General features: G+C 35.2%; 1 protein-coding gene across 1 annotated transcript; it reads left to right on the plus strand.

The window, feature by feature from the left end:
* Positions 1-5,324: 5,324 nt before the first annotated feature.
* LOC149773047 (uncharacterized) lies at positions 5,325-11,691 on the plus strand. The gene is made up of 5 exons (XM_089946829.1): positions 5,325-5,374; positions 6,156-6,280; positions 6,826-6,937; positions 7,564-7,669; positions 11,503-11,691. The coding sequence occupies exons 1-5, from the start codon at positions 5,325-5,327 to the stop codon at positions 11,689-11,691; spliced, it is 582 nt and encodes a 193-aa protein (XP_089802955.1).
* Positions 11,692-15,254: the final 3,563 nt, after the last annotated feature.

Raw genomic sequence — 15,254 nt, forward strand, 5'->3', positions numbered from 1 at the left:
TGAACTTCACAGCAAAATTACATTGATTATTTTGTGCACATTCAGAAAATTGAATTCCCTATGCTGTAAATTGTAATTCTCTTATTCAAGATGAAGCAAAGTTGGTGGACTTTGTGCTATTTTGTGCATATTTCACCATCATAGAAATGCTGTCATTTTCTTTGGCAAACAATTTTGCAATATGATGTCATGCAATCAACGGATCAGGTTCACCAAGGTCAATCGTCAACGTATAAACAATTTGCTGATTTTGTAAACACAAGTTTAAGGAAGAATGTGAATCTGCTTTTTTTATTATATTCGCCATAATTTCATTTTATATGAATTAAATAAAATGAACGAAATGCTGTAGTTTCCTTTTATTTAATCCAGCTGTATAAATTTAAGTTACTTTTATTTCTCGACCTTGAGATTTGTATGTTCCCCGTAAGCAATTAAAAGGTATGCACAATACAATTTGAGGTTAATTTGTATCCTTCCAGGCTTATTTTCACACATTTTATCCAAATTAATATACCGTTAATTCAGAACATCATCATCGTCGTCGTCATCATCATCATGCAGCGCCTTATATTTAAAAGCTTTAAGCACTCTTCAATATTAACCTGTGGAATTGATTTTACACATGACTGACTAGACTTATTTCCCTTGAATATTAATCTTTGGATTAGATTTTACACATTATTGACTAGACATGTTTCGCTCCAATATTATTCTCTGGATTTGATTTTACAAATGATTAACGAGACTTGTTTCCCTCCAATCTCAATGTCTGCTTTTGAGTTTACACATGATTGACTAGACTTGTTTCCCTCCAATCTCAATGTCGGCATTTGAGTTTACACATGATTGACTAGACTTGTTTCCCTCCAATCCCAATATCTGCATTTGAGTTTACACATGATTGACTAGACTTGTTTCCCTCCAATCTCAGTGTCTACGTTTGAGTTTACACACGATTAACTAGACTTGTTTTCTTCCAATCTCAATCTCTGGATTTGATTTTACACATGATTGACTAGACTTGTTTCCCTCCAATCTCAATCTCTGCATTTGTTTTTACACATGATTCACTAGATTTGTTTCCCTCCAATCTCAATCTCTGCATTTGATTTTGTACATCATTGACTAGACTTGTTTCCCACCTATCTCAATATCTGGATTTGATTTTACCAATGACTGACTAGACTTGTTCCCCTCCCATCTCAATCTCTGGATTTGATTTTACACATGATTGACTAGACTTGTTTCCATCCAATCCCAATTACTTCATTTGATTTTACACATGATTGACTAGACTTGTTTCCATCCAATCCCAATGTCTGCATTTGAGTTTACACATGATTGACCAGACTTGTTTCCCTCCAATCTCAATGTCTGCATTTGAGTTTACACATGATTGACTAGACTTGTTTCCCTCCAATATTAGTCTCTGGATTTGATTTTACACATGCTTAACTAGACTTATTTCCCTCCAATATTAACCTCTGCATTTGAGTTTACACATGATTGACTAGACTTATTTCCCTCCAATTTCAGTCTCTGGATTTGAATTTACACGTGCTATCTTTGAAATACTTTTATCCCTCAAGAACATCAGACATGGTCTCAGGACTCATTTGTTAAAAAAACAAACGATCATATCGTGGATGTTTGGATGCTCTTATGATCAGTAGAGACTCAGACCCTTCATGATTCTTTGTTAATAACATAGTTTTCATTCTGATGTATGAGAGCACCAATATATCGAAACCCTACAGTAATAATCTTTTCCATCCGTTTGACTGTCATTCTGGTCACATAATCGAATTATCTCCCTTTGAGACTTAATGGGATTAAAGAAATAGCATGTATATGTGTGACAATGGAGATAAATTTATTATCCTCTCGTACTAATGATTATACAATAAAAAAAACAGGACACTGAAATAAATACAAGAATATATAGTATGGACCCAATATAAAACAACGAAGAAGAACAAATAAATAATTATTTAGAATATTCAATGACAGACATTATCTTAGATAGTCAAACACTACCGTGCCTCTTGTCTCTATAGTCAACCACTATACTGACATTTGTCTTATAGTCAAACACTATAATGAATTTGTCTTTATAAACAAACACTATAACGACATTTCTCTTTATAGTCAAACACTATTATGACATTTCTTTTATATATGGCAAATGTTTACTGGACATTTCATATGATGCTCTTGACCAGTTTTCACGCTAACCACCCAGGCCGTCCATGCGCACACACGTTGGCACTTCTCCAGGCGGTATTTACTACAACGTTCTTTACCTACATCTGCCCGCACCCAGTTATCCACACCTAGTTATCCACACCTAGTCATCCACACTTAGTCAGCTAAATATTAGAAAATAATATGCCAATCAAACCAATATCAACACACCTTATCTACGACCTTCTGTAATGTACGAATGACATCCCATTGATTGGCTAAAAAAATATGATATGGTAAAACTCTAATATATATTTTTTTACAAACATCTTCAATATTAGTTATAACAGAGACGAAATAACGTACAAAGAGGAGTACTGCAAATACGCTCATATCCCTTTCAATAATCTCAACCGTACGATCTCTCGCTACCAAATTACATAAGCCATACATTCTTGGTGAATTAAACTTAAAAATAAGTACGATCAAACATTTCAGGCCTGTATTATAACATTGAACGTGTTTTGCGAAACTGAACATTAATTTGAACTAAAAAGAATACAACTCATCCGAACTTGTTGGCTCGAACTAGGCAAATATAATGTCAATCCCGCCATGACAGCTAAACCTACAACGAGCTTACCTCTAATGGCTGTTCAAATCACGATCATTAAGGAATAATAATAATAATAATAATGAGGACTTTGTATAGCGCCTAATCTTTAGAAGCTCTAAGAGTTTTACAACATTAGACAACACCTTTAAGATAGAAAACATATAATTATTTGATTACAAAAACAAACAACATGAAATTAGAAAACATAAAAAACATGCTGAGAATATTTAAAATAGGAAGCATTATTAGGTCTTTAAGTTTGTTCTTGCAGTCGAAATAAGTGAGTTTTGAGAGCACTCTTGAATGGGATCACTGTGTCTTTGTGTCTAAGTTCAGTATATATATATATATATATATATATATATATATATATATATATATATATATATATATATATATATATATATAGTCGCGCGCGGTAACCAATATTACGCACGTACCGCGCAAACCACGTAGGTGGCACGCGATGCAAGGGAAAGGTATACTTACAAAAATAATATGATGCGCCAAGCACGTCACCTTAATCATACTGGAATCTATGGTAGTCTAGCCAAGCCATATCAGGTATTTTGTAACAACATTTCCTGTAACTACTATAGTTCTGCATAGATGTATACCATTTTGCATATGAATTGCATAATACATGTAGATATACCGCTTTAAGTTTCAATTCTGAAAGAGTTCTTTCCTTTTTACTCCATTGCTCGGATAAAAGGATTTAAAAAGAAAAAAAACAGCAACCAGTACATTATGATTCCATCATCTGCCGTGGAAAGATATCTCCATTGGCCTGATCGCTAAGTGATACGTCCATAATGTAGCACCGGTGGCAACGGTTTATCACGAAATTTGCCGTTATTTCAATTTTGATATTGCTTGTGATTCTGTTTCATGGAAGTTTTGTAATTTTGAGCCAAAACAATACCTGGTACCTCTGCCGCCTTTTTTTCTTCTTCAAAATGTCCTTAATGTTCGATGTTGGTAATGGGCTGATGTACACCTCTCTCTCTCTCTCTCTGCATCGAAAGCATCGAATTGCCTGAAATGGTTCAAATTATGAATAAATACAAATACAAATACGGAAATAGTTACCTTTCATTCACAGGTGTTACTCTAGTTAACGAAATGTTAATCTAAATGCAAACTACATAGATAAGGACATGGCGGCTTAATTGCGACGGCAGATCTGGGCTAATGTAGTTTGCTGATACTACTCAGTAGAACAAACGCAATAAACCATGATCTGTCAGAGTATTATACACGACAGATCATAGTCTTTTCTGCATACAGTTGGACCTAATCTATTAAGGAGTATATACGGTACCGGCCTTTGCAACGTTCGCCGATGTTTCTGAATGACTACTCTACTTTAAAGTTTCAATTGCCCCAAGATGATTTCATATCTGTGATCATGTATATACCTCCAGTTGGTTCATAATATTCCTCAGCCATAGGCTTAGGTTGTTTTTCTCTTAGGCGATAGGACCAGCTAGATATCAGATATCAGTTAATACTGCAAACACTGATGATTTTGGTCGAATCATTTTTGATTACTTTAATTAAGTACCGAGTCTGATCAATAGAGATACAGCTATCCGAATCAGCAGATATATTTGTGACAAAAGTAGCCGAATAACGATGGCAATTGTATGCTATAGCTTAGTAGAAATCAAAATCAGTATAGCATGCTCTAGAATAAAATATGAAACAGCAATAACCAATGTATCCGTAAAGTAGCACGTGTAAAGACTGTAGGAGGTTATAACTGCTTTAAACATGAAACAGCAATAAATAATGTATCCGTAAAGTAGCATGTGTAAAGACTGTAAGAGGTTATAACTGCTTTAAATATGAAACAGCAATAACCAATGTATCCATAAAGTAGCATGCGTAAAGACTGTAGGAGGTTTCAACTGCACAACATATGAACCAGTAATAACCAATGTATCCGTAAAGTAGCAAGCGTAAAACCTGTAGCAGGTTTTAACTGCATTAAATATCAAACAGTAATAACCAATGTATCCGTAAAGTAACAAGCGTAAAGACTGCAGGAGGTTTTAACTGCATAAAATATGAAAAAGTAATAACCAACGTATCGTAAAGTAGCAAGCGTAAAGACTGTAGGACGTTTTAACTGCATTGAATATGAAAAAGTAGTAACCAATGTATCCGTAAAGTAGCAAGCGTAAAGACTGTATTAGGTTCTAACTGTATAAATAAATATTGTGTTTATGAATTTTGCTTACTGACTTATGATATTCAAAACACGGAAGAATTTATGGTATTTACTGAGGGTGAAGATATGGTTCAGAACTGTATACTACAGTACGACTTACCATGATATTTGACAAGACGGCACTATGATGTCAGACGATGTCATTATGGCGTGACGTCGAGGTTCCCAATCTTAATAGTGACGTCAACGTTTCCACGTAAATCACTTTCAGCTACTTGAACGTGCACAGCGGAATACGCTTTGCGACTTGCGATTATTTTCAACATTAAAGTTTTAAATAGAGAGATGGAAGCCATTAGTATTCCTTGCCTGCCTTCGGAAGAGGAAGGAGATGCGTAAGTTTATTTATGAAGCATGTTTTGTTTTACTTTAAATCAAATTAAAAAGTTTAATGTGTGAAGGTGTTAAGAAAATCAGCGTAAAGCTTATACTAACGTTAAACCTCTGCTTACATTCGGTCGCCACTGTGGTCATCACGACCAAGAATTCCTCTCTGGATATTTGTGTTTGTTTTGTGTCATGAATGAGGGTGACATATACTGAATAGCACTCATCTTCTACAATTGCTCACTAATCTCAGAATCATCGTAGGTGACATTCTAATCGACTTCTGTAAAAATGAACTGGGAGCAAACAACGCATGAGCTGTGGGTTATAGAATTTTTTTTCTTTTGAACGAAATTAAGCGTCATCATTTTATAAATCATGGCTATAAATTATTAGTTTGAGTACTTATTTGAGCGAGATGTCCATGATTTCATCGTTTTTAGTTTACATTTAATGCCATTTGCCTTCATAAATTCGCTACTCTTACCAATATGAACAATTCATCGTACATCTTTTGTCTGATATTTTTCTTCGATTTTATTTTAATTTTCTTCGATTCTGTTTATAACAATATTCTGATCAATAGGTCCCATCTTGCTCTCGATCTTTATAGCGCTGCGAAGGACCGTATTTGACATTCTCTCTTACAGTGTGCTGCTTTAAAACAGAAATAAACTTCATTATATTTTATTATAAGAAAGCAAAATACATCAAAATTTAAAATGTGTCAAGATAAGGTAAACCATTTTCTGAAAGGTATTTATTGAATTTAAGCATACCTCGTTTCAGATTTGAGAAACTTGAAATTCTCTACAAACTGTCGTCCGCACTTGGAGGACGGGTTTATGGACGTCCCGACAACTTACCCATCAGCATCTTTGTTCTCAAACAATTAGCAACTATGGATGATCCAGGTAAACTAATTTATATATATCCATCATTACTAACATGATGATGATAATAATAATAATAATAATAATAAAAGTATGTTACTAAGACGGACAATCACAAAAATAAGTTACATAAAAATGATAAAAAATGACAATACTTACTGGTGTATACAACAAGCAATCTTTCTTTAGATACAATACATGCAAGACAGTCTTCGCTTCAAATTTATGTACAGTCTATACTGGTTTATAAGACATATAATACTGCTAACTACATAGATCCGGATATACCACTGCATATTGCGCTTGCAGATCTCATCTAAGTAACATGTAAAGAATAATTAGTAAAATAAACAGCATAGACCCTGATCTGCAGTCGCAGTATACGAAGGTATAAAAGAATCAATCTTGTTTGGACTGGGGCCTGACTTACATGCGAGTAGAGACGTTTTAAAAATCGCAACAAGTGTTGCTTCCAAACTATCTAACAACCTGGCTTTAAACAGTATTATTAAAATGTACAGTGTACCTCCACATTTTGCTCACATGAAAGGAATTTTGTTTTCCAGATTTCATATCGGAGTTTAAGGATCTTTTTGACGCAGTGAAGGAAACGGCATTTGCATTAAGTGACAAAAATACCGCCATAAAAGAGAGGAGACTGGAGGAACTATTCAGATTGTAGGTTTAACTATTATTCATCCCATGTTAAGTAACATGAAGGTGGCATTAATTTAAAAAATCTCAAGATATAGTTGTAGCTCTGCAATTCACCAAGTAAATGTTTGACGTAGATTTGAATGCTTGTCTTTGCTTTGTACATCTCAGAGGAGATTACTGAGGATAAGCACTCTGTTTCTTAGTCAAGACATAGAAAAATCTCCCTCATCTTATCTTCACATCCGGAACACCTACATTTCACAACTCGCACATTTCAAATACGCGTTTGGATGAGAAATATTTAATAGTTCAAATTTAGCCGTTTGATCTATTTACTTTTCACATCTAGAATGGAGTACATACAAATTGGATAGAGCAATTATCAAGGAACCATTAGAATCCTATCGTTATATGCACGCATTATTGTATTCGATAATATAAGTAATACATCCAAGATAAGTAGTGGTTTCAAAACTACCGAAAAATGACAGTAATTCCCTAATGATGATATCGTCTCCTAACATATTAAAATGCATTTCGTACTTCACTTTGATCGCTAAAGTAGCTCCAACGAGCCAATGTTTATTACTATATAATGCAATTCCGTTTTTAAATTAAATTTGTCTGTGTTTATTTATATGTTGTAGGTTTACATACGAAGAAAAGAATGGATGGCTTGAAGAAAAAACACGCATTATACAGCTTATGGGCATACATAGAGAAACACTGAGAAGGATTCAGTACACTGAACGGGTAAGTCTCAACTCACTCAGTTATTATCTGATTAATTGATTCGGTGTTTTATATTTTTCTCCTTCTCTCTCTCTCTCTCTCTTTTCAATATCGCAAGTATCCAATCTACGTATGTCTGTCTGTACGTGTGTGTGTGTGTCTCTGTGTGTGTGTGTGTGTGTGTGTGTTTGTGTGTGTGTGTGTGTGTGTTTATCTGGCAAAGAGGCATAGCTGTTGGGGTTCAGTGAAATAAATAAGGAAACAATTGACAGTTACAATGACTTTTGGGTATGTAATGTGCCACAACTCTAGGTCTTAAATTATGCAACAGAGTGAAGTGAAACCAACACGTTTAGTAATATCAAGAAATACTTTAATGTTTTACGTTACAAAGTGAAAATTTAAGAGACACATACAGTACAAATCCATTGCTAAAAGTACCTTTAGGGCGAAGAACTACGGTTGCTACATCATGTTACCTGCAAGATTTTGAGGCCGCCTCATTTTATACGGTTGAGAATCTGCATTATCAGATGTATCCTTCATAAACAGTATTGTGGGCCTGCAGATCTCGCGTAATCATCGCTGTATTTCGCGAGTGCGAAACTTGTGGTCGCTATATCTATGTTGTCAAGGATGGATTCGATTTCCTTTCCATCAAGGGAACAACATGCACTGTTGAACAAAGCCAATATACTATTGTTAACAAATCGAACTGTGCTATTGGGATTATAATTGTTACCTTTGTTGACACTACAAGTTTTCCCTCAACTGCCAGTAATGCCTCTCATGGAAGAAAGAACCTAGACGCGACCTGCACATGCAATTCTATTTACATTTGATTGGGGTTTCTGGCTGGGCATGAGTAATACTGAAAATCTCTTTTTCTTCCATCCACCAATAAAGGCATGTCCATGTTAAATGATGGATCAGATATGTCTATGAATTGAGCCATTGAGTATACATTATTAATTTTCTCTGATACCATTTCGAAAGCTGATTTTACAAACTCCGACGACATTATTTATAATGATGGTAGCGACATTGGTTATAGCTTTGGTAGTGCTAGAGTTACTAATCGTCGTGATCGACCTCGAAGCGATTGAGCCGACTGCGACCCCATTTGGTTTCATAGGATCTAGAATAACGCTTATGATGCCATCAACGACTCGCATTGCAAATTGTTTAAGGATTCATGCAGCGCGCTAGGTCTGAGCCCTGAACAGTTTTGGTGCGGCTGTGAACTATCCACGAACAGCGTCACCGATATTAATTCCGTAATATGTCGCGTAAGCGGGTTTTAACGAGCCCATATCAAATGCTGTATCAGATTTATATTTGAGTTCATCCATTGATTACACATTATCAATTTTATATAATATCTTTTTAAAAAGCTCTGCTTTCCTAATTCACTTCCCATTGCCAGATTTGTTATCAATGAATGTGACAATCGTCGATGAGCGGCTGCATTAACGATTTTACCAACCGCAAGCGCCATAATTTACGTTGATGGTAGTAATTGGAACTATTTTGGTTCAAGTTAGCTCGAGTTGCAAACAAAACACGTCGCAGTCGATCTTGAAGCGATTGAGTTGCCTGCTATCCCGTTTGTTGCCCAACTTGTAGCAAATTTACTCTTCAGTGGCAAGAAAGATTTCACGTGGTTGGCTTGATGTCCAAATACCGAATGAAGTCCATCGGGCTGATGTTTGGTTTCATCCAGGTGTTCGTGTCCGTGATTGAAAAGGTCGAGTGCACACCTCTCAGTTAACGAATGTCGATGCTGCCAGCAGATACAAAAATAGTTTCTCCGATCTGTTTCATCACTGTTAACAGATCACAGCATGCCAGTTCGCGTTGGACGTGTCAACATTCGTCGTCATTCAGGTACTGTCGGAATATTTAATCGTATTTTTGCAGAACGGTTATTTGGACATCAATACCCGTAAGAATTATTATTGAGATATCGGAGTAGAGTGCAATCTCGGTCTTTGGGGGATTTGTCCCTTAAGTGTCAACACTTTCGTGCGTCTCATGAATGGGTAGCACGTATTCCATTAGTCACAGCAGCACTAAACAATGTGGTCGCAAATACGATTGGATTATAATTAGCTAATGCGATTCGACAAAAGACTGTTCTATTTACTCAGAAAATGATTTCACAGCTGACAACATGATGAACACGTGGAAACAAGTTTCTTTGTTATCTGTATGCACCTGGAGAGTTAGGTCGACAGCATGGTATTACTGACCCGATATGGTCCGTCGATGTGTTTACGACCTCTGAACGGATTGATACTCCAAGACAACCAACACTTTGACACAATCCTGATAAAACGGTTTGACCAGTCCCAGTCATAGTTTAACTCGTGAATGAGTATTTTTGATACGTCTTGCATAGATTTTTTTCCCAGCAAGTTCTGAAGGTTTACTGTGAACGGCAACAAGTCAGCCAGAAAAAAATCTTCCAGACGCAAAGGCCTGGTCTGCGATGAGCCTTCAAAGTTAATACAACTTTTCAGCTGTAGATTACACGCGGTGTTTGCAGCTCCTCTGTACGCGCCAGTGATGTGATGAAAGTAATTTTGAATTTTCGTATCGGTGGAAGTAAAAGCTTTTTCACTGATCCAGACATGAATGGCTGCGGAAAATTCAAAACTGTCATCGCGGGTCATAATCATGACTTCTAGGGAATAGAGCTGTTGTCGAATCCATTTTGCAGTAGCATGACTCGATTTAAGAAACATCTCAACTAAATAGCGGCCACGATACAACAATGGTGGTTCAGTTTGCATGTCAATATTATACCTAATTAAGACAATTTTGAAAAACACCCGATGGTCCCCTGCCGATAAAATCTGCATCTGGATGATGTAATCACATAACGAGCTTTATTATCTGCTCATTTTTTCCCCGTTAACTTCACATTTTCAGAATCGTCCAATATTACCCGATACTAATATTCTACAGTTGTGTTACTATACTCGTAGAGGATGTGCATAATAGAGAATGTGCAATAAAAGATAACGGAGAGCGCTTTAGACCACTCGGCCACTCGGCTGTTTGAAAGGAAGCTCTATGAACTAAATGTGTGTCTCAGCTTTATGTGATTTCTACTCGTATAACGCAGTCTTTAACTCAGTCTGGAATGTGATTATCAAACATAAGTAATACTATGTACAAGGCACTCTTTACTCTTTCCTGACCATATGGGTATCAAACTTAAGTCATATATGTTTGTATCGAATGTATCCACTCCTATGATCCGGCCATTGATCTTAGCGCGGCCGTTACTGTTGCCTGCAGATGAAACAAACTCTGATTCTGAGCTGAGATTGAGTATCTTCTCTCATCCAGTCAAAAGCGACATTCAAAATTAAGTAAAGTAATTTTGTTGTTGTTTGGTTGAACGCTATTTTCAGAACAAGATTAGATATACATGGTGGCAAGTGTGACTGGTGGAGGAAGAACCTGGATAAACCCAGAGTAGAACCAAAAACCCACGAGAAGCTACTGGCAAGCTTTCTCACGTACCCACATTGGCCCAGTCCGAGACTCGAATCCATGCAGACAGGGGTGAGATGGCAGTGATCCGTAATGGTGAGCACTTTAGTCCACTCGGCCACTCTGGGACTCTCAAAGTAATGTTAAAGGGGACGATATTAAATCGGTATTGAAAAGTTCTCTTATCCAATCAAAAGTAATCTTTCAAACATAAAGTAACGTAAGAGGGGATGATATTAAATTTATTGATATAAGTTGAGCTGAAACGTTTATGATTCTCAAGAATGTCTTATTAATGAATATGATTCAGAAACTTGAGCTGTTTGACTCCCAGTTTTTGCATATTTCAGATGTGTTTTGGCTCCTACCAAAAATCAAAGACCACTCTATCAGTGTCTAAGGAAAAGTGTACATATTTAGAAGAAACTATATTGATGACAAGATGCACACTCATGCGGTCAGAAGAACGAATTCGTGCCAAAATCAGCGAGGTTTGTATTAAATACCTTATACTTTTCACATCGACTATTGGTTTGTAATACTCACTCCATGTCTAACTCCAATATCAAAGGTCAAATTAAAATTATGGGTTTAGGTCATCCTACTGATACGTGTTTATGCTCGAATAAATGGTAATATAAAAAGAGTGAAAACAACAAGCTTTTTAAAATTTAACAAATATTTTATTTTTCTGGAATAATTTTATAAAAATGAAAAAGTAGAAGAACTTACGGTTTCAAGAATCTAATCCAAAAATAATCTAAGAATAATCCACGAATTAAATTGCAAAAGTCCTAGTAATAAATGTTCTAATAATTTCAAGTTCGAATCCTGGTGGAAAATCCAAGATGGATGACGATGACATATGCTGTAGTCAGTAATGTGCTTATCTACAGTTCCTTGTAGAAATACAAATAATGGCACTCCGGTGTTGGAATTCCAAATTAAATTTGTAAGCAACGTCACTCCAAACATTTATATGTGAACACTCCTCAAAATATTTCCAGAGAAAAAAGAATTAATCCTTTCGAAATTGATCTGAAGTAAATTATAATTCAAAATCTGGCTACAACAAAATAACTTGACATCAGTGTAAAAAGCCCAAAACTGAGAAATCTCTCTCAGAGCATCTCTATAAAAACTAACAAATGCATATTAATGGAAAAACCGGAATTGCGAAATCGAAAGGGGGGTCACGTGATCGTGTTTATGTCAGGTACACCAAAAATGACCCTGACGACAACCAATCATTTTAAAATAAAATAGAACTTGTTTACGAAGGTTGCTACAAATTTTGAAACAAGGTCAAGAACTAGATCAACTAACTTTCTGGAAAAATATCATCTCCAGTGAATATATTTACATTATAATAGCATATAATAGAATACAAAATTTACTACTGACAAACAATTACATTAAAATAAATATGAATTTCATCAGATATATGTAACACTACAAATCGATAATAATCCTTGTTGTATTTAATGCCTAAACGGAAAACACATGAAAATAAAACAAGATATAGGCATGACATTTAGATGCGAATTAGATGAGTATATGACATTTGGTTTGTTTATAGCAATCAACCTGTATCCACGTAGAAAATGAAAATAAGAGCTGAGATATTGCTTAATGAAGAAATATTAATATTTTAATCTGAGATAAAAACACAATTTTTCAAGGTTAATTAAAGAAAATAATAACTTCCAGATGATTGATTCCTGCTGAAGAATCGGGAAACAATTTCCCAAGCAGCAACGAGAATATTTTAAATTCTCAGTTTGAGAAAGAAAGATTAAGCTGTTTAGTAAAGCTAGATGCAAATTGATGAAGCTAGGGTCAGACTGATGAAGCTGAAGTCCGGTTGATGAAACTATAGTCCGATTATTAAACCTGTAGTCCGACTGATGAAACTAGAGTTAGATTATTAAAACTAGTTCTACTAATGAAGCTATGGTCATTTTTAATAAAATTAAGGTCAGACTGATGAAGTTAGAGTCAGATTGGTCAAATTAAAGCGCGATTGATGAAACTGGACTCCTATTGATGAAGCTAGAGTCCGACTGATAAAGCTATGTTTCTACTGATGAAGCTAGAGTCCGACTGATAAAGCTAAAGACAGATTGGTAAAGCTAGAGTCAGATTGATGATTATTATTATTAAAACATTTTATATTTCAGCTTTCTGCACGACTTAAGGAAAGTTTGGTATTCTCCGTTCAATCCAAAATTGAGAAAATCTTGATGATGCTCAGAGAAGTGACCAAACGAAATGACAAATAGTAAGTTAAACGAGTGTGTCCGTTTCCTTATTTCCGTTTCCTTTATTTTTGTGCAATTCGTTCGTGAGTGCGTTTTTCAGTGCAGGCGTGTCTTCACAACCTCATACTACTCCACCTTCACCGTGCCAACCAATGAAAATAATTTTCATGGCTTGTAGATGGTCACAGACGATTAGAATGTTGTTGTTGTTGTTGTTGTTGTGGGGTTTAACGCCGTTTTTCAGCACACGATAGGCTATGCATGGCGGCCAGTATTAATTGTGGAGGAAGAACCACCTACCCACGAGAAGCTACAGGCAAGCTTTCTCACATACCCATATTGGAAGAATCCTAGACTCGAACCCGGATTAGAATGTTGATACGTCCCATAGATACAGGATTTAGATGAATTTGAGTAATTTACATAAAGTCAAAACAACTTCCAAGTTATTAGTTTCACCTGTCTAAGACTCGGAATGTGTCGTTAACAAAATTGCACATACGTATACTCTATTTTAGCGAGACTCTAGATTACGACATTGGAACATAAACTGGCTCTTGGGTCCCAACTTGTAAACCCTTTAAACGTCAACACTGTGACTTTAAAAACATACTTGACACGAGAAAAGCAATATATATATATATATATATATATATATATATATATATATATATATATATATATATATATATAATTCAGACATACACCTAAAAACCGGCTCCAGAGTAAACCTAGACAATCTTTACTGGCAGACACTTGATCATGTCGGACCTGGAGGTTGCTGACACATCAACTGAGCAATACATATGCCAGTCAAAACCTGTGATTTTGGAACACACTCAATGAAGCAAAAATAAATACATAACTGCGTTACTGAACTGCTTTAGGACAAAGAGAATATTTAAAAAATTCAAATGATATTGAGTACAAATAACACTGAAACTAAACCGTTCATATTGATCATTCCTCTCATTTTTCACTGCTCTGGTTTTTGTTTAGTTGTGTACTTCAGATGCAATTTAAACGTGTTAATTGGTCATCTTACTCTATTGTAAATAATATTTAAAGTATCATTTTTTAATTAAGAAGAATCATACAAAGCTTTGCTTTTTGTAGGTTTATGTAAATAAAATTGGGGATGTAGGAATTATCAGTAAGTTCATTATGAAGGCTGTTAAAGTATCTATAGTATATGCTGAAAATGTACATGGTGTGCAGTCCGCAAAAAACGATAATAAAAACAATGAGAAATAACAACATCTTTCTAAGCATATATTATTCATCTGAGTAATATAACAAAATACATCTAAGTCAAAGAATGAAGTGTACAGTAAAAAGCGGTCACCAGATTTATTGAAATACGACGAAATTGCTCAACGTTAGCATGTACAAAATCGACTTCCCAGTAAATCTGAACCAAGACCGGATATTTTTTTCTTTATTAAATTCCAATTTCCATGTAATCTTTCTCTTTTCATTTACTCTGTCTTTGAAAAATTTTTAATAGATTGCAAGACTATGTATTAAAATAGTTTCATCACCATTAAAAGACACAAACTCTACACTTGTGTTGCTATACTCTTAGAGGATGTGTATACTAGAGAATGTGCAATAAAAGATACAAACTCCACACTTGTGTTACTATATTCGTAGAGGATGTGTATAATAGAGAATGTGCAATAAAAGACACAAACTCTACACTTCTGCTACTATACTCGTAGAGGATGTGTATAATACAGAATGTGCAATAAAAGATATGAACTCTGGATTTGTGACAATATACTCGTATAAAATATGTATAATATAAAGTGTAAATTTAAAAGCTTGTTAAATGTATCATT

Source organism: Sinohyriopsis cumingii, unplaced genomic scaffold, assembly GCF_028554795.1.
Source record: "Sinohyriopsis cumingii isolate HCF-2022 unplaced genomic scaffold, ASM2855479v2 utg000913l, whole genome shotgun sequence".
In the NCBI taxonomy this organism is placed as follows: Eukaryota; Metazoa; Mollusca; class Bivalvia; order Unionida; family Unionidae; genus Sinohyriopsis; species Sinohyriopsis cumingii.

Bases quoted from the DNA above. Each gene is read 5' to 3' on its own strand.
- LOC149773047 (XM_089946829.1), top strand. From the start codon at position 5,325: ATGGAAGCCATTAGTATTCCTTGCCTGCCTTCGGAAGAGGAAGGAGAT. The intron at 5,375-6,155 runs GTAAGTTTATTT...ACCTCGTTTCAG, and splicing joins TCGGAAGAGGAAGGAGATGC to ATTTGAGAAACTTGAAATTC. The intron at 6,281-6,825 runs GTAAACTAATTT...TTTGTTTTCCAG, and splicing joins AGCAACTATGGATGATCCAG to ATTTCATATCGGAGTTTAAG.